Here is a 25,845-nt window from a genome sequence, read left to right as displayed (position 1 = left end):
CATTATTCGGTAAATAAGCGTGACGCCCTGTTATTCAAAAACATTGTAATCCGACCCTCTTGTATATTATTGTTAACACTTCATTGTCTTTGAAAAGACCGAGTGCGCATTTCAGCCCAAGCCATGACTGCGTTCAGGAGGGTTTGAGGGTCACGAGCGACGGAATGGTGGTCTGGTCATATTATTCCAAGGGATTCTACAGAGGGCCAAGTTCCGCTCCAGTTGACTCTGTCAAATGAATGATCTTCCACTCACATTCGACTGGAAATAACTGCATAACACATTTCCCGAAAACCCATGCCATTGTCACCATTAAACAACACAGATAATCATATACATAGTCATGATAATGTACATTAGAACTATTTTATTGACAAATATATATTTACATTCATGGTGACAAAAATATCGGTAACTATACCCTGATAGGGCACAGACAAATAACTCAATTCATTGAGCTATAATCATTGTTTACTTGAATATATAAACAGGAATATTATATGTTCACTTTGAGCAAGCTGTAACTGAATAACAAGCTCAGCTTTACAACATTTGTAATCGAAAAGAAATAACCATGGTTACAAAAATATCTGAAAATACTTTGCTTAAAAAGTGCCTTAGTGTTAAAATTACAAAACACTATTCAGACATAAGCTGCAACAAAATTACTTTTCCATAAATATGAATGTGATCAGAACAAGTGCAATAGAATAGAAGAGGCATGGATATCTTGCTGCTCTGTTTTGATATTGCACAGATATGTTGAAGAGCTATAAACCCGGGTAATAGGTTGGCTGTGAAAAGTTGTAGGCGGTGTCTTAGACAATATGGTAACAAATAATATTTGTTCTTGTTGTTGTTTACAGTGACTATGAGCTTCCAATGACAGTATCATGCAGACTTGTTGCAAGTAAATCGCTATGATAAAAATAATTCAGGAAAAAACACTTGTCTAAGAATATATTAGTAGTTCTGTACAATGCCAGTGGGTGTGGGTGTGTCTAACCTTTGCAACAGACAGCATTTAGGCTCTCAATGTGTATGAATTTATGTTTTATACAATCTACCTGATTTACACAAGTTTGAGGATACACACTTTTCCTGAGCCAGCAGGAAAATTATGTTCTCAACCAGTCAAATACGGAAACAAACCAACATTGCCCAATTATTTTACAGAAGAAATTAACGGTGAAATCCTAAGCTAAACATTATCCCAGTCATCCTATTAAAGGTAAATGTATAAACTGGTATTTATGAAAGTTGCAAAAAATCTGTGATGCAGTGACATTTAAATTGAAATATATGGCACCCAAAAAACAAATAAACAAACAAGAAAACAAAGATATGTTTGGTCAATGGGACCCTGATGTTACTAGTAGTCTACAATTGCAATCAAAATTATTCAACCCCCATTGCATATTATAATTATTGTCAAAATGTACAATTTGTCAGCTGTTTGCAATAAACAAAGTAGACAACAACAGTTTAAATAGTTCAATAAAACTAATATTACCATGGTTTTTATCCAAATTCAACACCAAATTCTACTTTTAATCACTACTGCAGTCTCAAAATTCAACTCCCTGTTTCAAGCACACCTGGTGCAACTAATCAAGGGCTTCATTAGTTCAGGTGTGCTTGAGATAGAACACATAAATACCTGGACTGGCTAGGGGTTTGTTGAGAGTTTGATGGCATGTTAGAAATATGAGTCAAAAGAATTGAAAAAAGGCAAGAAGTTTTGGAATTCTGTTCTGTGGAGCGATGAAACAAAACTGTCATTTTTCGGACCTATGGATCAGCGGTATGTCTGGAGGAAGAAGAATGAAGCATATGCTGAAAAGGTTTCAGAAGAAGAAATGGAAGATTCTAGAGTGGCCGTCACAGTCGCCTGACTTGAACCCCATAGAAAATCTCTGGTGGGATTTGAAGAAGGCGGTTGCAAAACGCATACCCAAAAATATGACTGAACTGAAGTACATTGCCCATGAGGAATGGGCTAAGATTCCTCAGGAACGCTGTCAGAAGCTGGTGTCTGACAGGAAAATGGTGCTCTAGTAAGTATTGACCATGCTTGTCATGAAGGGGTTGAATCATTTTGAGACTGCAGTAGTCATTAAAAGTAGCATTTTGTGTTGAATTTGGATTAAAAAAAAACTTGTAATATTAGTTACATGGAACTACTTAATGAATGAATGAATGAATGAATGAATGGACTTTATTGTCATTGCTACAGTACAGGTACCAAACAACGAAATTTAGGAACAGTTCTTGTGTAATTTGTTTATTGCAAACAGCTGAGAAATGTTTGATTTTGACAATAATGTGCAATGTGGCTTGAATAATTTTGATTGCAACTGTACATCACTGAACTGGTCAAGCGTTATATTCATGGAAATGCTCAAGACCTTACAACACCTGGAAGTGTTTTAAATATTAACTAACCGGCAACCATATCATATGATGTCGCAATCTGATATCTGGCTGCGCACCGTGACAATGGCGCATGGCACAACCATTGTTTCCAGCGCGCCTTGCTAGACGTGGAATGCGGAGAGTGTGCTTCCCTGGGTTAGGGGGCAGATCCCCACGGCCTCCATTAGAACATAATTTTTAGCAGTACGGGCTCACAGGTAAGGGAGGAGACAGAGGGAGGGTAAGTCCTGGCATTGTTTCTACAGTTTCTGCTCCCCAGTAAGATCGTCCACCTTTATCTTCCCACCAACACATTCATCCATCCATCCATCCATCCATCCATCATTCATCCATCCATCCCTCCGGCCAGTGTCTTAACACACAATAGACAGTCTGGTCTCCCTGATTCCCTGATTCCCTTTATTTTGGGAGTGTGGTACAGTAGCTGCCGCTGCGTGCGGTTCAGTCCAGTGCAGAACTAGTTCAGTGGGGATTTCTGGGGCTTTAGACAATACAGGGGACGATCCATACCATACAAAGATTGCAGATATTTCCCTTTCACACAGTTGTTTCCAGTTCAGCTGGGCTCTGTAGTGTCATTAGGGGTTTGTGTTACTTGCGGCGGCTGAAGATGCTCTTCTTGCTGGAGCTCCTGTCTGAGGTGCTGAGGCCGATCAGTCGCCTGGCCTTCTCATCCTCCTCTTGCTGCTGCAAGCTGCTGTCTGATTTCCCTTCAGAGGTCTTCCCCCGCGACTCTGAGCCCGAGGCCGGCTTCAGACGCAGCTTCTCCTTAATCATCTACACAGAGAGGGGAAGTTACATTTCTCAGTTTATGTCTACAGTGATTACAAATATGTATATTTCTGTGTATATGGTCATATGTGACCTTTAAAACACATGAATATGAACTTAGTCAACATAAATATTCCATACTGTGACACATCTTAGGCAGAAATTGCTTTGGGGCAACAAATCATATTTTGTCTGCTTGGAACAAACTGCTAATGCTGTGCATGTATGTTTCTGTTAGGTAGGAACAAAAGGTGGGTAAACACTGGTGGTATACCATAAAAAGAGTTTGTAAACGGTGTTCTCCTGCGTTTACTCTCCAGCCTAGTGAGCAAAGAGAAGGATTTCTGACTGCTCAGCTTCGATCACATCCGCTCACTACATCCCTGGTTAGTAAAGGAGGGGGCGGGGCTTTGGGCAGTACGTACCTGTGCTACCAGCGCTTTCCGGCTGTCCCTCTTCACAGCCATGGCGAAGTCAAGCCATGTCCAGGTGTTGTTATGGTACTCCAGACATGGTAGGACCAGGTTCAGATCCTTCCAGTCCACACTGTTCTTCTCTCCCTGTGTGCATATGCAAACACACAGTAAAAATCATGATTCTCCATAGCTACTGCGTGTTGTTTCTGGTAACCGACTGAAAGGGAACTGATTTGAAACAGGGAGTAATGTTGAATGTGTGTGTGAATTGAACACCCACCTTGTAGCTGACACAGAGTGGGACCTGGGGGATCTTGATGTAGATGAAAGAGTTGTTCATGGCGGCTCTCTCCTTCATCTTATCAATGTCATCAACAGGGTGCTGGGTGAAAACATAAGCCATAAGTTAGTTTGAGGCATACTAATGGATATCATGTTGCAAGATATGACCGTAAAAAGAAGTCTGGTAGCACTTGTGGAATCCAGTTCGCCATTCAACTCCTGATAGTTTTCTTGTCAGCAAAGGTCTATGATGGTCAAAAAATGCAATACCTCAGGGAGCTTTCGAAATGATCTCCTGACCCCTGCGGTCCGATTTAACCCCTGGGAAACCCCTTTGCTGGGGCCAAGGGCCCCTATTGTGTCCTCTGAAAGCTGCCGAGGCTTGGTGACAGGCATACCTGTAATGAAGAGAACCACAGCATCAGCACCATGGCCTCTGAGTGACCCTATACTCCCACTGGAGCATACACACACCCTATACTCCCAATGCACCGCCCTGAAGAGACACACACACACACACACACACACACACACACACACACACCTCAAGGTTATACTTGAAACAGGCTTTTAATAGCCACTGGGGGTGGCACAGCTAGCAATCCAATACCACACATGAATGTCTGGCAAAGACAGTGGAAACTAATATTGATCGGTTTAGCAGAGAGCTTTGGATTTCAGGCTGGTGAATGCATGTAGAGGATGGAGACTGAGGGCAAATCATTATCAAACACTAAACACAAGTCCAGTTAGAATACAGCTGCAAGTGGACCAATGTTTGGAACGGGGCAACACAAACCAGTGGTGACCAATCGAAACTTGTCCTCCTCATCAGTAACTTCCTCCTCCTCCACATTTCTTCCCGGAAAGAAGAATCCCATCATCCTTTTGAAGAACTGGTACATAAGCTGGATGGTGATAGGCACTACGTTCACCTGGTGACAGAAACAGAAAGATTGGCAACAGAGAAACAAAGACACCGCTCAACTGTATCTCGCACCCAAGGCCTCCAGATCCACGTCGCAATTCTTTACCCTTTTACTCAAGTGTGCACTTGTGCACTCCCCAGCATGCATTTTAAAAGGATAAGATTGGTGTAACAGGTTCTAACGCCAATCCAATGCTTTGTAATCCATGCTGAGGAGTGCACACAAGCACACTTAAGGGCAAGGGTGGAGAACTGGGACACAGTGGTCGCATTCTCTTTACCTCAAAGTGCTCTTTGACTGAGATCCCTCCCACTGGAGGGCGCACTTTACTGAAGATACGCAGGGCAAACTGGCGCCCTGATTGGCAGGGGCTCTGAGGGCGCAGCACCACCTAGAAGAGACATGATGGGATTTACTTTTAACTCGCAACAAAAAAATCAAGGCTTTGGAATTATTCCAAGTTCATAATGATGATTCCTGAAACAACCCCAAAATATAAACCATGCCCATGCAACCAACTGGTCTTTGGCCTTAATACAGGACAGTCTGGGATGGCAACATGGTGAATCTGAGGTGTCCGTACAACATGAGTGGTAGTGAGCAAGAGGGTAAGACATCACTGCCCACTATGCCATATATCCTTCCATTACTGTATGTTTAAATGTGTGTTCATCTGTATTGTTCGTGTCTAAATCTGGGCCTGTTTTTCACAATGAGTTTTCTCTGTGTTGACAGGCTTGCGACAATGAACTTGACTTGAGTTCATTAACTCATCAAGATGGATTTCCCCTCCTTAGTATAATATCCCATATGAACAGGAGAGGTGCGATTTAAAAACACTAACACAACACATTGATGTGGAGGAGGCGCATGCGGTTCAGTGCTCAAAAAACAGTGCTGATGCAATGAGGAACACGCAAGGAGAGGGAAGGTGGAAGTGGCCATTTGACTAACAGGAGGATACGTGACGCTGAATGACATGAGCCTTGATCTGTAGAGCATTTCCATGATCCTGATTCGATGAATGATGGATGGTGCCAAAACATTACACCCAGTTACATTGACATTTCCTGTACCAGCACCATACATACCCTTACATGCTGCGTGGGAGAAACCAAGTAGAGTGTTAAAGGCGCAAGCAAACACAGCCTACTGTTGAGGTGTTTGTAAGTACATGAACCCTACTCTTAAGTCATTGGATCAGTATTGATCTCACAGAGCCAGACAGTGCGTCTCAGAATATTGCATAACTTTATTTATGCTCTCGCTGTCAAATATGGGATGCGAGATTAGATCAGTACCCACTCAGAGATGGAAGCTGTATGTGGTGCCATGTCAAAAGATTGAAAAGCCAGTCCGCTTTTGAAGCAAAAATATTGATTCTAACTGCATTTATTCATATTGACTGAAATATAACCACTACACTAACCAAAGGAAGCAGCGATTGAACTTCACAATGTCCTTACCAAAGGAAAGATCTTACACGACCAAAATACTCTACCTTACCTTGTAGGCCGCATTGGGGAGCAGGTTGTTCATGGTGAACGAACCCAGTTCCAGGAGATGCTCCGCTGTGTCGTCTGACTTGTTCAACTATGAGGAGACAGACATGAGTCTGGTGTGAGAGCAGGGATGAAGTGGAGGGTAAACACACATCAACTCTGTTTACGCACCTTGATTATGGTGAATAGAACTTACCCACCTTTTACCCAAACCAGTAGATTTTAACATTAGCATTTATGTTTGTCATTTTCTCCGGTATCCAAGATTTACCCGCCTTTTTTCTACCAATACATCCCTGCTAGTTTACTGCAAACTTTAAGCTGAAGCACAGTATAAAAAAATAACATTCAAGACAGTAAACTGTTTTTGACAGTGTGCTAGCCATCTCCTTGACAACAGCATGCATCTGACTCCAAGCCCACCTTGCTGTACATGAATCTCTGCAGCTCCAGCTCAGCGATGCCCAACTGTCCATCCTCCTCGGTCAGACACCAGCGGGCCTGGGCGAAGCAGATCTCTGTTCTCCGCACCACGCTCACGTCCTCCGGGGGCTTGCGCAGCTCCAGTTTGTTGGCGCGCTGCAGCTGGAAATCCTTGAAACACCTGGAAGAGCCCATTCAGTGGAGGAGGAGAAAGACAATGAGAGGCAGCCTAGACAGTAGACTTTGCGATATGTCATAGCCACAAAATAGTGGTGTGATGTCCTGCAGAGATAGCGTTAGAGATACATGAAGCGATAGAGATACATGAAGGAAAACAATTCACTGCTGAGACATCTCTGATACCATCCCACTTCCGTGGTAACATGGTCATATACTGTAGCTGAGTCTCGACTGGCCTATTGATGCATAGATTTTAACCATTCAACAGTGGCTTTTATCCAAAGCGCCTTACAATTAGAGATTACTATCCCTAGTAAGCTGGTGGAGTAGTCTCCTGATAGTTGCAAGATAATGATGCGTGAGGTGGTGGCGTTGAGCTGACCTGATGAGGATGTTCAGCTCCTCGCTCTTCATCTGCATGTCAGTCTTCTCCTGGTTGAGCTGGTTCTGCAGTCGCACGTTGATCTCCGACAGTTCGTCTCCTCTAAGCTCCTCAGGCTGGGCCTGGACAGGTCACACAGAGGACAGACATAATGGATAACAATGATTGCGGTATGAAACCCAAAAAATCCCCCAAAAATAAAAAAATAAAAAAAATCACTTAATTGGTATAAAAAAACCTCAGCAATGGAAGGACGTCCTCCTCTTCAAGCACACCTGTTTGAGAAGCATTTGCACAGTGATATTATACTGCTGGGTGTGGGACTCACCCTGATGTTGGAGTAGATCTGTTTCTCCAAGCGTCTGATCTGGGCTACGTGTTGCCTGACGGCCTCCTGGAGGTGGAGGATGCTGCTGCGTTGCTCCTCGGGGTTACTGGAGATCTCCAGCTGGAAACGCACACGCTGCTTCTTCTCACTGTGCTCCTGGGGACAACAAACCACGCAGGCACGGTACACAGTAAGAGGGCATAGAGAGGGATGATAGTAGCCCAGGGCTGACAGGGCGGCTTCGTCAGGCGCGATGATGGTCGTGAGAGGGTTATCAAAGAGAGGTGATACGCTTACTCGATGTTACCTCTTACAGGTAAGCAGCACGGTCGAGCGTCTCTGCAGTAAAATCTGAAGTTTCAAGTCAACACATACAGTGGGGGAAATAAGTATTGAATACATCAACATTTTGTCCAGTAATTGTATTTCCAATGAGCCTATTCAAGTGAAATTTGCACCAAACTTTGGTATTAACTCAAACAATCCAGACTAAAAATCTAAACATTAAAGTCCATATGTAAATAAAGTTGTGTGTAATAAAGTGGAATGAAACAGGAAAAAGTATTGAACACACTAACTGAAATTAATTCAATACTTAGTGGGGAAGCCTTTGTTTGTAATGACAGCTTCAAGGTGCTTACTGTATGACGTAACTAATCGGCCGCAGTATTCAGGTGTGATTTTTGCCCATTCCTCCACACAGATTGTCTTTAAATCTTGAAGATTGTGGGGGGCCCGCTTGTGAATCTAGATCTTCAGATGCTTCCACAAATGTTCAATTGGGTTTAAGTCAGGTGATTGACTGGGACATTCCAACAAGTTGATTTTCTATCTCTGAAACCAATTGCGAGTTTCCTTTGCTGTATTGCTTTGGATCGTTGTCCTGCTGGAAGGTCCACCCACGTCTCATCCTCAGCATCCTGGTGGATGGCAGCAGGCTCATCTCAAGAATCTCTCTGTACATGGCTCCATTCATTGTTCCTTCAATGATATGAAGTCTGCCAGTACTACAAGAGCAGAAACAGCCCCACATGGTGTGTTGTGTGACAGCCAAAAAGTTCAATTTTGGTCTCATCTGACCAGAGTACATGCTCCCAGTAGTTCACTGGCTTGTCCAAATGTTGTTTGCCAAACCTTAAACGAGCTTCAACATGTCTTTTTTTCAGTAGTGGAGTCTTGTGGGCTGAGCGTGCACAGAGGACATGGCGGTGGAGTGCATTGCCAACTGTCCTTTCTGTCACAGTTATACCTGCTGCCTCCAAGTCTTTCTGGAGCTCTTTCCTAGTGGTGGTCCTTGGCTCTTTGGCTACTCTTCTAAGTATCCTTCTGACTCCCTGATCAGAAATCTTGCGAGGAGCTCCTGTGTGTGGCTTCTGGAGCTCTACACTTCTAGTTTTTCATGTCAAAGAACATGCTATGGGAACACAAACTTGAACACAAACCTGATGTAGACCCTTTGAGACTTGACTGACCTCACGCAGGTCAATCTAAGGCCTATTTCTGCAGAATAAGCTGGTAAATGGATGAGGCATCGTATCTTACCTTGCGCTTGGGCTCCACGTGCAGCAGCAGGTTGTTGACAATGTCCAGGATCATGGCATACTGCACAGGGTTGGTGGAGATCTCCAGGTCATGGTGGATGAGGGTGAAGGTGTCCACAGCCCCTGGAAGAGCAGCCGTGGCGAACACAAGTGTCATTTCTCCACCGTTCTCTTGAAGTATGCACTTTCCGACTTCAATTCAAAAGCATAGACTTGATCTAAGCATTGGAACTTAAACCTATCTATACTCAATCCATGTGATAAAGTGCATTCTTCAGGGGAAGGGTTGAGAAATGAGACAGCAGCATATGTACTTCACCTACTAACAATGGAGCAAGACTGTTAAAGTGGTGTTTTGTAGATTGCATTTCTCTCGGGTGCGGGGGCAGCCTTACCAGCCTGTTTCTTCAGCAGGTCTTCTTTCTCGTGGCTGTCCCGCAGGTCTGGGGGTTTGATCTGAGTAGCCAGTTCAGGATCGATGTCGTGGCTGTAGCCGATGTAGTACATGCGACAGCTGCAGCGGGAGATGATGCGCTGGACCTGTTGAGTGTCGTTCACCTGGGCCGGCAGGTTCCAGTCTGGGTGAGAACGAGATCAAGGAGGAAAAAAAAAAACGGTTTACATTGGTTAATTTTGTTTATTTATGTTGCATATACGGAAAACACAGATTTGGCTCTCCCCATGAAGTTTTTGTGTAAAAGTGCAAGAAAATGAGGGGCAACAGCAGTACCTGTTGTAGTGCTGACCATGCCTCCCACAGCCTGGCCACTCTCCATCAGCTCCAGCACTGAGTCCAGGTGACGCTGGCGGTGTTCCTCTATGTTTTTCACCTGCACCATACAGTACACAACCCAGACGGAGACGGTCAGAACTGCGACATTACAGTTACTTCCATTTGTCTAGAGCCTACAATATAATTACTCGGTCTTGAAACTTGAGTCTGGAAGCAGCAGATCAGGCACTATATAACCCAGGAGCAATAAATGACAAGCATCCAATGTTACAGATGTGAAGAAAATAAATGCTGCCGTCAGGGTAGGTAATTCCTTGAGCACAAGAAAAAATCCTAGGAATCAAGTGCTATTTGCATGTTATAACGCATTTGCTTCATTATAGAGATTTGGTTGGTGTCCCTGTGTGCCGAATTCTCTGACAGTGTCTGCAAGAGCCTGTTACTAATGATTGTCCCCCACCTCCAGCCACAGCTGCCAGTTCTCCTGTTCAGAGGGGTTGGGCTCCATGGTGGCAAAGTACTGCATGCCGTCCAGCAGACAGGTCCAGGTGGTCTTCTGCTTGAGTGTGTCGCTGTACCAGGCAGGGAGGTGTTCACACTGGAGCAGCTGGGCCTTGGCAGCAGACACCAGCACACAGCCTGCAGTCTCTGTGCCACGCAACATCATCTGTGTACAGCAGAGCAGAGCAGAGCAGAATCACAACACTGCTGGACACAAGAGACTGGAGAGTCACAACACAAGGAAATCAGAGATACAATCTATTTTTCAAGACAGATCTAGAAATGACTATACTAGCACAAAGTGACTGAGATACAAAAATTTAAAAACAATGTTCTGTTACTTGTGTCGTTAAGGATCCAACAGTGGAAAACTCCAAACATGACACTGCAGAAAATGCAGTGTCATGTTTGGAGTTTTCCATACATTAAATTTGTATGGATATTAAGCAGCCTTTCGGCATTTTGCCCAAAACTGGGATAACAGACGCTGAAACAGGTAAGGGCCCTGAGTGTGGTGTCGGAGCTACACCAGTACCTGACAGTTGACCAGCTCGATGAACCAGTTGCGGTTGTACACGTCGTCCGTCTGACAGGCCGCGATGCCACACAGCTGGTCACTCACACCCGAGTCCTCCTCAGAAAACACCACAAACTTATCCGTCTCTTCAATCAGCTTCTGAAGCATGGAGGTCCCTGCGGCCAGAGGAAGACGGGATTACAGTGACAGAATCTAAAAACTATTTCATTGACTTTTCGTGAGGTTCCTCCTCTCAAACCTTCTCCTCTGATGCGTTTTGAGGAAGAGAGGGGACACCAGGATGGGTAGCAATGCCTGGGTGTCCTCTTGGTCTCATGGTATAATGCTTGGGCTTGACCAGTTTAAGAAGCACACTACTTAACATCTTCTTAAGTTCTTACCTTCGTGTTGGCTCTTCTCAGGCCGGCTGGTGCTGGGCAGGTCTGTGGCGGAGGGGGTCGTACTGGGGGAGTAGCTGGAAAGAGAGCGCTTCAGTTTCTTGGCTTGCAGCTGTGTGTCTATCCTCATTCCCTTCAGAGCCTCGGTGGAGAGGTTTCTCTTCAGCACAGCGGCCTTCTTGTAGCCGTCGTACAGCCCAAAGGCTATGTTCCGGTTGGCAGTGGTCCAGGAGGCACGCAGGTCCACCAAGCACAGCTTGTGTGTGTAAGAGGCATTGCCCTCATCCTTTGGGTTCACCTCCTGTCAAAGACAATGAGGTAGAACATTAACTCTCTTCAAATGTTGATAGTTACAAGAGAACTATGAATGAACAAAGCGATACGATCTTATACACATTGCATGAGCAAATATAACTAATTCATGCCAACCTAAGAAGCCACAGTGGGGCCCATACCATCTATCGGAGATTGTCTTATACATGGATGTGAGGGCTGGTGGGAAATCGCTGAGACACCAGAGAATATGACAAACGTAAAGGCTATGATCTTACCTCCTCCATGCGGTTGCTCTGGCGCTGGTAGCTGAGGGAGGACAGGCTGAGCAGGTGGGTCTTCTTCACCTGGGCGTTGATCTGGTGGTCGGCAGTCTCGTCCCATTTGGAAGCCATGAGGTGGACCGTCACCAAAGACAGCTCACTCACCATCTGGGTCACGTTCCACTCTGAGATCAGCCTCCTCATCACAGTACCCGCTGAGGGAGTGCACGCGCACACGCGCACACACACACACACACACACACACACACACACACACACACACACACACACACACTCTTAGAAGATATCAAATCCTGCATCTAGCTAGCTGCAGTTTCCCCAGGCTATTTAAATAATAAACCCCTGACCAATATGGCTGCCTGATGGATGTGTTTCTGGAGCCAATTAGCCTGTTCTAGTGTTCTCTGTGGCACAGACAATCTGAGGGTCAGACTTGAGCCAAATCACAAAGGTCTTTCCTTTGAAACTTAATATCTTCTCTCCTCACTCCCTTTTATTTGTTGTTTTGAGGAGATGGCGAGGATAGAGGAAGTGAGGAATCCAGGAAAGACTTACAAATCTGCCAAAAAGTCAGCTTTCTTTATGACACATTGGGTGTGTACCCAATGTGCCGTCGCACCAGTGTATAAATAGCATGCAGTATTTTCATAGCAGCGTCGTGCCAACAACTCTTACCCTGTGGGATGAGTCTCTGAGCTCCTCTGGTGAAGACGTGTCCTTTGCTGCACTCCACCTGGATGCCTCGCTGCTGGGCGAAGGAGGCCCAGTAATGCACCTGAGGGGGAGGTACATAATATTAGTTTAGTTTGTTATTAGACATATTATTATATATTATTACAGATTAACTATTACAAAAACAATGACACATACACATTTTTCTTTATAGTAATGCAGGGGCTTGTCGGGCTGCTGCCCCCAGTGGTTATACATTGTACTCAAGACCAGGAACACAAATAGGCCAGAGACAAAGGAGGTTTACTCACTTGCAGTTGAGGGAAGGCGGCGGTGTAGGACATCTGTTTGTAGTGCTGGCCCAGCTTCTTGCGTATGGGCCTGAGGCTGTGGAAGAGCTTGCCTCTGCAGATGGGCCGCGATACACTAGTCCAGGTGGCCCAGAAGTTTTGCATCCAGCGCAGCGTGCTGCTGTACAGCAGGATTCTAGGCTGGCAGGGCTCTGATGGGGGAGGTGGGGGGGAAACAAACAAGACGTTAGTGGTCTCACAGACAAAACAGAGGATTTGTTGTGCAACCAACTAATACCTCAACGTTGGATCACACAGGTTTCATTTGACTTTGTTTAAAGTATGTGCACTCCCTGCAGCGTTCCAATTCTCCACTCACTTCTATGAAGTGTATACTTGTTCACTCACCTACATGGATTTAAAAGCATAGAGCATGAAAGTCCATGTGTCATAAACTGCAGAGACATGACCAGGCTGGTAGTTAATTAATGAAAACTATGTGGATTGTTTCGCCCCAAGGTTAATACATTTTGCATGTGGACTGTTTCGACCCAAGGTTAATACATTTTGCATATGGACTGTCAGCTAAATATTTTGGGTAATCTGCTTCCATTTACTGTTAAGCTAATTCACAACCGCTTCGACTCTGCTAGCCATTGTAATTATGCTGCCTGTCTTCAAAAATGACATGCGTGTCCAATAATGTATATATTGTAGTTTATGACTTACTGACTTTCATAGCATATTGGGATGCAGGGTCTGAGTCTATACACTTCTATCGAGGTGAATTAGAGGCAACCCCTTATAAAGATGAACCAACTATGCATCCACCTGTGCCACAGTGTTGGTTGAGGTCCATGGTGATAGAGGTGTTGAGGTTCTCGGAGCGGAAGGCTCTGTAGGAGTCGTGAGGTTGTCCTGAGGTCACGTCGGCAACGTTCTCCGCACAGCAGAGCAATACAGCGTGGTGGTCATGGGGGTTGCCATGGCAAAGCCACTGGAGGTCGAAGGTCATGCACAGGTTGGGTAAATGCAGGAAACAAATGTCGTCGTATCTGAAGTGGAAGAGAAAAAAAATCTAGTACATTTCTAGACTATCAAAATCTAAGTTGGTTTCACATTGTATGACAGATCTGAAAAGCAAATATCAGTGATCCACCTACTTGGAGGCTGTTCTGACGTTGACATCCATGTCCCCTTTGAAGACAAACTGTCCAGGGTTCCAGTCATAGTTGAGCTTGTTCCACTCCCAGTGCATGTTCTCTGTAGTATTGTAGGGGTCCTACAAAGGGGCAAAGATGTGTGAAATACATTCCTAAACATAATTCTCATCATGGGCATCATATTTTAACCCATAGTGAATGCCACTTAACATAAATCACTGTTCTAATGTGTACATGTTTATGATAGTGCCATGTGTGATCAATGTTGATTTGTCTGTAAGGAAGTGTATATGCTACTACTTTGGCCAGGTATCTGTAGTAGGAGACTTTCAATCTCGTTAGGGGACTAACCTGGTAGGTAACCCCCCCCAAAATAAAGCTTCTAAGAAGTATCTGTGGAGGAGTGTTTGTACCTCAGCGGCCAGCTGGTGGAGGTTAGCCTGCTCTATGTCCATTACAAAACGTCCATGCAGCAGGAGACGACTCTTGTCCCACCACAACAGCGGAGGTGAGGGGTCAACAGTGGGCTTAGTCAGCAGGTCAACTACCTGACCAATCAGAGTCCAGGCTGGGTCCCAGCAAGGGCCCCATACAATAGTGTACAGGGATATATTGGCTGCATCGAGAGATGTGAATACAGGTTGAAATTAGGACAACTGCCAGTAAATGTTAAAAACTCTGAAGACACACCTTTGATTGACAGAGATATTGAGTTATATGAAGAGGATAGCATTGGTGCAAGTGCTTTGTGCACGGCCTTTACTCACAGTGGAAATCGTAGTAGAACTTGAGTGGTGGCATATTTCTCAGGACTGTCATGTCGCCCCACGGTTGGCCTAGTGGTACCACCTGCTTGCGGCGAGCGCGTGCCTGCCCGTCCTGCTCCGTACCTATCAGGCGGCCTGACAGTTCCCAGTCCCGGATCTCAAACAGGTAACGCGGGTAGTCCCGGATTCTCACTGGTCCAGAAGGGGGAAGGACAACATTTATTAAACATTACATGGAACAATTACACGTCAGCCACCAGAGGACACAACGAAAAATGTCCTCTCTATTCTTATTATTCTTATATTCTATTCTTACTTTCAGTTCTGCTTGATTACACACTTTGCACACACAAACTTGTCTGCAACTCACCCAGGTAGGCCGAGAGTTTAAACTTGACTGCTCGGCACCACTGCACCACCAGGGGGAGGCCGTCCCTGGGGAAGGGGCTGACCCCGTCGATGTCCCTGAGCTGCTCTCGGACTTTCTCGGGCCCGTGGAGGGAGTGGTCTGCCAGGGCCACCAGCTCCAGGTCCGACACGGTCCACGTCAGGAGGGACTTCCTCATGGGCGTATTGGAGTAGAGGCGGCGCGAGCGCTGGATGTAGATCTCAATGTTCTTGCGCTCCAGCGACGTGTACAGCTCCTCAATCTTCCTGGCAGGCAGGAGCTCGCCGTGCTGCTTGCGCAGGTCTGCCACCTTCTTGTCCAGCAGGTGCAGCCGCTTGGCGCTCTCCTTCATCTCATCCTTCATCAGCTCGTAGTTGTCCCGCAGCTTGATCTCGAAGACGTCGTCCAGGAAGATCAAAGAGAACTGGCTGATCCTGAAGAGCAGGTCTGGGGGCAGGCGTTGGGGGAGCGGGGAGCTGGAGCTGGGCTGATGGAGGGTCTTCAGCCACTTCTGCACACTGATGGCCTTGTCAAAGGTGTTGGAGAAGTTGTACTGGTAGGGGAACTCCATGGCCAGGCTGGGGCAGGTGAAGACCCAGGCGCGGTTCCGGCTGGTGGAGAGGAAGGGGAAGTGATCCCTGTGCTGCTGCATCTCTGCCAGCTCTGAAAGCATCTGGACCTCCAGGTCCTTAAAGGAGAAGATGTCGTTGCCGTCAAAGTTAAGCAGCAGGTGGGGCGAGAGCAGGTGTATGGAGCTGGCTTGCATGGAGAGGGAGAGGGCTTCGGTGTGCCAGAGGATGTAGTTGTGCTCCGTCACGTAGGCTGTGAGACGCGTGCGGCCCAGCTCGACACGCAAACACAGGCCCTGGCCTGTAGTGGAGGTGTGGTGACTGTCTTGTGGATCTACTGGGCCCTCCTCTCCTTGCCTCTCCAGCCCTAGAGATTTACGCACTGTAGCCCAGCAGCTCTGGCTCTCTGTTGCATGGTGGTATAGGAACATGTGGTCTGATGGGGTCCACTGCACTACCAGCTCCTCTTGGCACTTGACCTGCAAACAAGCAAGAGAGAAAGTGAACTGATCTGCATGGCGCTACCAACCATGAAAGAAGCCTTGCGTCCCAATTCTCAACCCATGACCGTTTAGTGTGCATGGGCTGTTCAAACTGGATTGAGTTGAGAGTTTGTGATAGTCGTGCCTACCTCCAGGGTCCAGGTGGTGGGGTGGTAGCAGAGGTCCAGAGTGGAGAGGCTGAGGATGGGGTCAGCGGTTTGGGCTGCGGGACAGCAAGGCTCCAGGGTCTCTGTGAGTGCTTTCACTACAGACAGACACACACCCTGCACCGACACCTTGGAGCTCTCCCCCGAGCCCAGGGCCGCCACAGTGTCCACGCGCAGAGACACAGCCCCTAGTAGGGGAATACAGAGGACGGTTACGGACATGGCTGGATAGCCAGAGGGTGAGATGCGACAGTGTTACACAGCTAAGGCCGGTTTGCTTGAGCAGAACAGTACAGAGCACTGCAAAATATACCTAAAATACTCTGCAGTACGACTTAAGGGTATCCTGTGTGGAAAACAAGTGATCCAATGAGAATGTATTGCTTGCACACTAAGAAATGAATACCTGCAGCATTCAAAACTCCCACTGGATTCTGTCTCATCAGGTTTGTTTGAAATACAACGGTGATTTTGGTGCAATGTTCCTCACTGTTTTGCTCAAGCAAACTGGAGCCCCTAATATTCCTCATTGGACTTACCTGCCACATTGGAGAGTGTGAACACATTAACATCTTCCAGGCCACACTGTAGCTTAAAGAGCAGGAGTTGGTGAGAGGGGGAGTCTGTCTGGTCTGTATGGTCAGGGACCGGGACCACATCTGGCTGCCCTGCCTGCTCCGCCCCCCTGGTCTCATTGCTGGCCAGGTTGAAGAGGGACAGCAGACGGGACAGGCACAGGGCACAGGTCTCTGACAGCTCCATTTGTAGGCCTTTGAGACTGGACTCCACACTCACAATACTCTCAGCGTGGCTGCTCCACTCTGTCTGGGGCTTGTTGAAGCTACCCTGTGGAGATGGGAAAGACAAGAGCCTTGACCATCACACTCCAGCTTCGCTAATAGAACATTTTAAACCCAAAATGGAAAGATAGTGAGAGTACATTGCACATTGCAAGACCCCTCTGCCCTCTGTACCTGCAATGTAAGGGAGTCGATGATGAGGGCTTCGCCCCATACGTGTTTCCCAGGTGGGTGGGGGGCCTGCTGGATGTGGGAGCCTTGGCCCACCCTCCACCAGAAGTGGTCCAGGGACACAGAGGCTTGTTGGTGCACACTCTGGGATGTGAGGCTCTCCGTTTCCACGTTTAGGCACTCTGTGGTGATGTCTAGGAGGTGCTGCAGCTCTGAGTGCATAGACAAGGCCAATAGACACATACAAGTCAGTTGTGGAACAATTCTGTATCAAAACTGTGTTAAATGTATTATATCAAATGTATTATATTAAGACTAAACTACTATAACTAGCTATGGTATTGGTGTGTTATGATACCAGTGGTGTAAATTGATGTTGCATATACTGTATGTATATTTAAATATGTACAGGGATAAAGAGATATGAGTTAATGTATGACTAATAGCCAACAGGCCTTTGAAAAGCACATATCTAATCCAGCGGGGCTTGGTATGTTTGGAAAGGGTTGAGTCAACAGCTACAACATACCAACCACAATGTTACATTATTTTCTGTGGATTCTTAGGAATATTATAATAGAAAAATAAGTGTAACCTGTCAGACAAAGACACCCCCTGCTGACATACAATACACTTTCTTCAGAAAGCAAGATTCAGAAACTTGCATTTCTACCCTCTTCTAATAAAGTTCTTCAACAATATGAACTTCACCAAGCCCTTAAGTGTGGTTGTGTGTGTGTGTGTGTGTGTGTGTGTGTGTGTGTGTGTGTGTGTGTGTGTGTGTGTGTGTGTGTGTGTGTGTACAGTCTGCTTTACCTGCACTAGCTGAGATAAAGCCCAAGGCGAAGGGAGGGGTGTCTCCCAGCTGTACAGACACGTTGACATTGGACACAGAGGAGCTGACCCTCACTGGGGCGTCCAGGTTGGGGAGATGTCTGTGAGACAAGAGGAGGGTATGCATAATATGCATATTATGCTCTACTGGACTACACACCACAATACACAAACACAAGCGTGAGGACAGGGAGTTATACACATCGCGTGACACCCCACACATAACACAAAAACACCACAAACACAGAATGAAGGCAATTAGTGATTATTAGTGATCTCAGTTCAATTGGCTAAGCTTGGTACACACATAAAGATTTTCTAAATATTATCTGAGAGAGACCCCTGAATACACATGAAGAAAACAATTCATGGATTGAACGGTTTTGATCGTATTGTGTGTGGTGTGCCACATATAAAGACTGTCCTTACGACAATCTAGAGTCTCGCCCCCCAAGCCAGAAATCTTGCGTGATCGTGACGAGGCAGCCATGTGCGACAGGGCAAATAATGTGCCGAAGAACGAAAAGAAGAAGATGCGTCAGTCAGCTCGCTTCTTGATTGGCTACATTCCATCCACGTCACAATCGGACTCTGGAGTCGCCCACACACAAGAGGATTTTTGATCGTAAATATTGAACAAGTTTAATATTTACGATCGTCGGCTCCGACCAATTTCCGAGCAGATTGTCAGGAGAAATTGACTCTTAACACACCTCACACGACAGGATAATCTTGTAGGATAATCTTTAGAGCCATCCGATAATCGGGCGTTTGCTATCCTTGGTTGGAAGGGGGGAAATCGGGCCAAAATCTGCCAGATTATCTTTATGTGTGTACCCGGCTTTAGATAGAAGTGTTATCCAAAAAACTAAGACAAACTGACCAGTTAGAAAGACAACGACCAACTTTGGCTATAAATCAAAGTCTTTCAATTTCATAGCGCAGTGCTTAAATAGAACGACAACTGAAGTGTTAATTCACTTCAGATGGGCTTTCAGGTTAAAACAATGGAACATACTGTAGAGCTAGTTGTTTCAAATGCCTGATCTATTTTCAAGCTCTGATCTAATGTCACTCTCTTGTTTGTCAGTTGAAATAGTCATACTGTACCTCTTTCTGTGAGAGGCTTTCCTGTGAATAAGCTGTTCCCATGGAAACAGGTCCAGCCAATGGGAGAACTCCTGGTGACGGTAGTGGATGATGCAGGTGTTGACTGTGACCGACCCTGAGACGTCCACTGATGTGGTCTGGAGACAAGTATGGGAAGAGACATGAGGTATATAAAATGTATAGCAACAGTACCGACACATGCAAGTCTTTTTATGAAGAGCTTTGATGATGGAATGTGATCTCGCAGAGCCAGAGGAATGCGTCTCGGAATATTGCATGCAGGGTTGGTTTCTCAGGCCTAGATTAAGCCTAATCCTAGACAAAAAACAACAACATCTTGGAGTTCCTTCAAAACTAGTAAAGTGACAATCTAAGCTACAACACACACATCTTACCTGCAGGACAGTCCTGAGTGTGTTGAGGCAAATTATTCTCTGTCTGCTCTGGGAGAGGAGTAGTCCATCTGTTGATAAACAGTTGATAAAATACATTTTAATATGCAAATAGCACTGATGATCTGTTGTGCTCAAGGAATGACATTCAGTTTGTATACATGGTTGGGAGCTATATAGCATTTTGTTTACAAAGTAACCTATGACAACAACGAAAACAAACAATCTTATTGCTCAAAGTAGCTTTAAGGAAGCTCTTTATCCTCACAAACACTATTACCCCCTCCTCCTCCTCCCTCTCTCTCTACTGTGACTCACCCTCCAGAAGGAGCTCCAGGCTGCTTTGGGGAAAGCTCAGCTCGGGGGTGAAACCCTTCAGAGGCAGCTGCTCGTCATCCCGTCCATATCCCATTTTCAGAGACTTCAGGGTCCAGTTCAAGTGTCTGGAGGATGGATCAACAGAGACAGACATCCTCCTCAGGGCCAGCAGAGATGATGGCATGCTTTTTTGTGTGATCCCATTATTTGATTTTATTAGACAAGACATTGCACAAGGGCAACTTTATACATAAGAGAAAACAATTAAGAAAGAATCCCACTTAGTGAATAGTTACTAATAGCATAAAAAACTGACAAACAAACACAACCAACAAACAAACACAAATGACAGCATAGCTTTTAAAGAACAAAAAACAAACATAAATACATATATCTAGATATATATATAATATAAGACTGTGACTATCTGACCATGACTCACCTTTTCTGGCTGTGCATCGACAGAGTTATATTGGTGTTCTCAAACTCCACATTGACTTTCTGGGGAACAAGCTGATGGAAGTGCTCCACTGCTTCTGTCTGGAGGTATTCCTGTTTTTCACATTCTAAAAAGAGAATCATAGCAGGGTAATGTGTAGTGTGAAAACGTCTCTAATGGTTCTCAAAGTCATCACCAGCCAAACATTGACACACTACAGCAGGGGTGGCCAACCAGTCGGAGACTAAGAGCCACAAAACATTGTTGGGGTACCAGAAAGAGCCACATCATACATGCGGGCTCACAAAAGCGCTCATTCACACACACGCAATACATTTCCAATAGGCTATGAGACCAGTGGTGTAATTTCAGCAAAAGCCAAGGTATGGCAAGGTCTGAGTGGGGGGGTTGAAAAGGGGTTCCCCCCCCTCGGTGGATTTTCTTTCCAAAACAGTTGTGCAATAGTCAATTTTGGTGAGTTGTTTCTATACAATTTACTTATGTGACATTAAGGTAATGAATAAAGGAAACAACTACAGTATGCAGGTAGTAGCCCACATCTTTCCTAGCAGGCAGACTGGTTCAATCTCCTTAGAAACAAAACATAACAGATTTAGCTATTCTCAACTCTAAATGAACTGCACTGTTAAAACGCTAGATTAGACCTCACCTGTGTCCCTGTCACCTGTTTAGACCTCACCTGTGTCCCTGTACTTGTCTCTGCTGCCCTTTGACCAAAAGAGGTCTTTATGTCCATTTTCCTTTTTTCCCCTGGCATATTTGTTTTACCAGCTCACCTAGTAAAAGTGAGACGATTGATAATATCAAAAACATGCTTGCACACACATATAACTTACTCACACACAAGTCAGTGTTACTGGCCCCAATTTGGTACAATTATTACTGAAATTATTGAGAATAGAGACATTGTTGACATACGTAAACTAGCTCTTGTAATCTTTAATGTTCGCTAACTAGCGAACTCACTAAAATAACATTAGAACATGTTTGTACTGACAGAACATGACATGAACTTGTTCATTAATATGTTACATTTGAACCAACAGTATGTAAATGGAATTTATACAGTTTGTTTAACACACCTGAATGAACGAGAAGCGTGGACAAGATGAACATGAACGTTACTCGTGGCTTGTTTATTGAGGAACCGATGTCCCGCTCCAGTGTTGCCAGATAGGCCTACTTTTGGTCACTCTGGACGGGTGGATTCGGCAGCTTTTAGACTGGTTGGGCTTGAAATTGTCAATCCCGTCTGGCAACCCTGTGCTCCACAACAGCGCTTGGCTAGTGGGGTGAGATGGAGCCGGGAGGTTTTGAGTTACCGTTGTGTGTAGTGGATAAAATCACCAAAATGACTAAACGTGTTTCAGATTTTTAAAAATGTTAAGCCAGGTATGGCGAGTGCCATGAATTGCCATACCAAAACGACGCCTATTGAGACACAGAGAGCGAGCCACGCACATTTAATGAATGGATTAAAGAGCCGCACAGAGACAGGCAAAGAGCCACATGCGGGGGTTGGCCACCCCTGCACTACAGGCTCGACCCGAACCATTCTGGGCTGGCTCGGATATGTTTTCCGGCAACTCCGGTGGGAATATAGCCAGACCAGCCCAGTACAGCTCAGCTTGGTCCTGTTGTGTGATTAGGGTATACAATTATTTGTCCCTTTTCCTCACCGGCTGCTGAGAGAATGCTCTCCTGGGTAGTTGTTGGAGGCAGCAGCAGGGGGCTGAGGAACAGCCCCTCGTGGAGCTCCGCCAACAGGGTCCTGACACACAGGCTGAGTCGACCCGGGCGCATCTCTGGCAGGCTGACGTCCCCCGACAGCACCAGGCTCAGGGACACTTCTGCCAGACAGGTGTCCTGCTGAGCAGAGCAGGGTTTTAGGAAGTCAATTGAAATGACAATGCAATGATTGCAAAACATTTTTTATTGTTTCCTCCCAGACTACTTACCAATCGACTGCTTTTTAGCATTTTACTGCTTAGCTGCCCCACTGAAAAGTCCCAGGCCAATCTGTTATGAGAATTCTCAGTGAATTACTTTGCATGATCATCAGTCACTAAACAATTAAGACTTGTGAGAAAACGCAAGCAATGAAAGGAGAAGACAATACCTTACCTACATTACACAGTAAAAACACATGTGTGGGGTACTTAGTGGCGTAGCACACTGATGCGCATACCACATAATTGCAAGGATCCTGGTTCAATTCCAACCAACAACATATCTTGCATGTCACCCCTCCTCTCTCTCACCCATCCTTCCTGTCAATCTCTACAGTCTCTATCCCAATAAAGAGGAAATGCCGTAAAAAAACATCAAACACACACGTGTTTACCTTTTGCTCTGGTGGTGGAGCAGCAGGCTGATGCTTGTAGTTGTCATGTGCCATAGAGACTCCGACAGGGCCAGGTTGAGCACCATCACATTAATGGAGTCAATATGGAAGGACAGTAGCTGAAAGCACAGACACAGGGGAGAGATTTAGGCCCCTGTCCAGTTACATGACATCCCCTAACCTGTCATCCTGACAGGATTGGATTGGTATAAGCAAGATGACAAAGAGTCCACTTAGCCAAGAGGGCACATTGGAGCTACGACTATCTTGCTTATGCCTCTCCAGTCCTGCCACATCTACACAAGTGTTTGGAGACTAGGGGCTGTAGGGGCTATTTCTGGAAAGGGCCTTATTCATCACACTTATATCAATCATTTACTGAGGAACATTTTGACATGGACCCTTGTGTGTGTGTGTATACCTGGGAGAGGAATCGCAGTACCGCAGGGCTGAGTGGAACATTCCAGGAGTCTCCACCCCCATGGCGGCTCTTAGGTGTCTGAGGTCTCAGAGGCTCCTTCAGGTCAAATCTCACTCTGGTCTCACCCACACACAATGCCAGGTACCTCCTGAGAAACACAACACACAGCTTTCACATCAAATTAGCAAGTTGGTATACTATTAACAGAATGATTATAATTGGTTACAAGATAGATATGAGGTGGAGGGGGGGGGGCAATTAAGTTATGAGGTACATGGTCATATTATTCCACACTCACGGCAGGTCCTGGTTCAACAGTTTACTTGAAATCCATATCCTGTCAATTTCCTGCAAAAAAACACACCAGGTTTATACTCTATCACTACACTATAACCAAAAATGAAAGACACAGACAGATACAAAGACACAGACAAGTTGTGTTCAGCTGGACATCTGTTAAGTTGTCAAAAGTGTTCTGATAATCGGCAGGAACGGTGTCCTTGTACCCAAGTACTTCAATGTCATGTAGCTCGCTCTTCCAGTTGAACAAACTCAGCTAATCGGCATTGCAGATTGTACAGGTACACAAGAGTCAAATTCTTAGGCTTACGTTCTTCGACATTGGCATTGTAGTAGGCTACAAAATCAACAATAATTGAATAAAGTAAAATAAGTAAGGTAAGTAATAATAGGAAAGTAGGATATGGTAATAAAGTGTATGATACAGTACAGGAAGTCAAGTAGTAGTCAGGTAGTGCTCAAGTAATCAGGTGTAATTAGTGTGCATAAGCCACACACAGGCCTAGATATCATGGGAACAAAGCCTGTGACCACCTGACACTTACCAGAGTGTGCTGGGGCTGAAACTGGACACTGATGCCCCGCACTGAGAAGAGCCCCACCGATTTGATCTTCAGTTCAGCGTTCAGTGCATTGTGGAAGAATCGCACGGCCAGGCTGCATATTAACCATCTTTCAATAGAAGAGAGAAATATCTATGTCAATCAAATCATTTCTTGATCCTTGTCCAGTATACAGAGCAACATAAACAACATTCAACATTCTAGACTAGGTTGTAGATATCAGAGAGAGAATTACTTCTTCAATCTCACTTCTATATGGCAGTTTGTTCACTTTTCACAGTGAGTTTTATCTCCGGGACAAGCTGTCACTTGTGTCTGTGTACAGACACCCCATTGTTCTAGACAAACTCTTGCAGCAGTTCAGTTTTACTGTGTGATTATAAAGAGACAACAACTCTAGTACCATTTACAACATGTTGCTGTGTGTACCTTCACAAGACACACGCCCAGGATCATGTCAGTTGGACAACACAGGTGTTCCAGTCACAATACTTAGTGTACTGTGAGTTGGCAAGCCCAATCTGATGTGAGCTGGGGTGGGGAAATCGGCCCTTGGGTTAAACCAGAGGTTCTCAACCCTCTCCTCTGGGACCCCCAGCCGCTCCACATATTTGATCTGTTCCACCACCAGCACACCTGATTCAGTTGAATCAGGTGAGCTGGTGGTGGAACAGATCAAACATGTGGAGCGGCTGGGAATCCCCGAGGAGAGGGTTGAGAGAACCACTGGGTTAAACTAACGAGTTGGCTAACGTCGACTCTTATACACTCTAGCTTCTGTGTGACTGAGGAGGGTCTACCGGCTAGCTAATGTCTCACCTGAAGAGTAGAACAGACAGTATCCCGAGCAGGAGAATCGCCAGTAAGACGATCAGAAGGAGCGACATTCTGTCCTGGTTGATGTTTGCTTCTCAGTTCACGCCCAATCCCTGGTCATGGGGCTGGTTCCTTGGGGTTCAGCTAGCTAACCACAACCACCAGCAGTGGGAATGAATGGCTGCTGTTCTTCGGTGAGCGTGTGGTGGTGACACCTGTCATGCAGGTGCCTCTAGCTAAATGTCTTTTAACCTATTTGGTTAAACGGCGAACTTTTTAAAAGTTGACGTGCATGTTCATGACAATCTTCACGACGAGCCTTCAAACTGTGTGCTGTCATTGCTAGCTAACGTGTCCAATGATACCTAACGTTATAGCTATGGAGCTAGCGAGCTAGCTAAATGACACATATGCAAAATGTCCATTCTCAGTCTGACACACTCAGTCACCGGGAGAATGTCTAGTTATCGATTTAATAAAGCCAGTTTAAACGCAGGTAGCTGGCTAGTAGAATTAAGAAAAACAGCCTACAATAACTACGCACTAGCTATAAACACATTCCTCCTCCCAGCCAGCTGAGTTCATCCACGTAGCGGCGTCAGATCAATGATGGCAAACCTCCACAGCTACACACTACTAGCTGCGATCAGGCTGGCAGGCAACTCCGTGCCACTTGCACCTCTAGAGAACGAGGACATAACATGTATTATGTTACCGTCCAGCAGGCTATCCTCCTCAAACATTCATGGCAAATGCACCATCTTCATTTCAATGTCTTTGCCCTCGTTTTCGCCAGGTTTGTTGTGTTTCCACAACAGTAAACACACAAGATGAGGAGTGACGAAAAGTCAAATGACGATGGGATGGTGGCCGACTAAATGATCACACGGAGTGACACTGTCAGCAGCAGGAGTGCAAAGTA

The 25,845-nt window shown here is 45.6% G+C and overlaps 1 protein-coding gene across 1 annotated transcript; it reads right to left on the bottom strand.

The window, feature by feature from the left end:
• Positions 1-347: 347 nt before the first annotated feature.
• On the bottom strand, positions 348-24,994 carry LOC308152378 (bridge-like lipid transfer protein family member 2; the record flags this gene model as incomplete). The annotated part of the gene is made up of 40 exons (XM_080525346.1): positions 348-3,213; positions 3,633-3,767; positions 3,904-4,005; positions 4,176-4,303; positions 4,705-4,840; positions 5,115-5,225; positions 5,926-5,934; positions 6,341-6,427; positions 6,760-6,940; positions 7,322-7,437; positions 7,650-7,805; positions 9,192-9,313; positions 9,586-9,768; positions 9,921-10,020; positions 10,384-10,590; positions 10,960-11,117; positions 11,343-11,640; positions 11,891-12,090; positions 12,572-12,671; positions 12,880-13,070; positions 13,690-13,913; positions 14,022-14,140; positions 14,435-14,637; positions 14,789-14,980; positions 15,159-16,224; positions 16,377-16,582; positions 16,934-17,240; positions 17,369-17,577; positions 18,182-18,300; positions 19,310-19,446; positions 19,705-19,772; positions 20,020-20,144; positions 20,462-20,585; positions 22,159-22,348; positions 22,438-22,498; positions 22,824-22,942; positions 23,245-23,392; positions 23,543-23,592; positions 24,090-24,216; positions 24,927-24,994. The coding sequence occupies 40 exons, from the start codon at positions 24,992-24,994 to the stop codon at positions 3,028-3,030; spliced, it is 6,768 nt and encodes a 2,255-aa protein (XP_080381472.1). The 3' UTR covers positions 348-3,027.
• Positions 24,995-25,845: the final 851 nt, after the last annotated feature.

Source organism: Nansenia antarctica, assembly GCF_963989245.1.
Source record: "Nansenia antarctica genome assembly, chromosome: 3".
NCBI classification, from domain to species: Eukaryota; Metazoa; Chordata; class Actinopteri; order Argentiniformes; family Microstomatidae; genus Nansenia; species Nansenia antarctica.
This window is presented reverse-complemented; position numbering and strand designations above follow the sequence as displayed.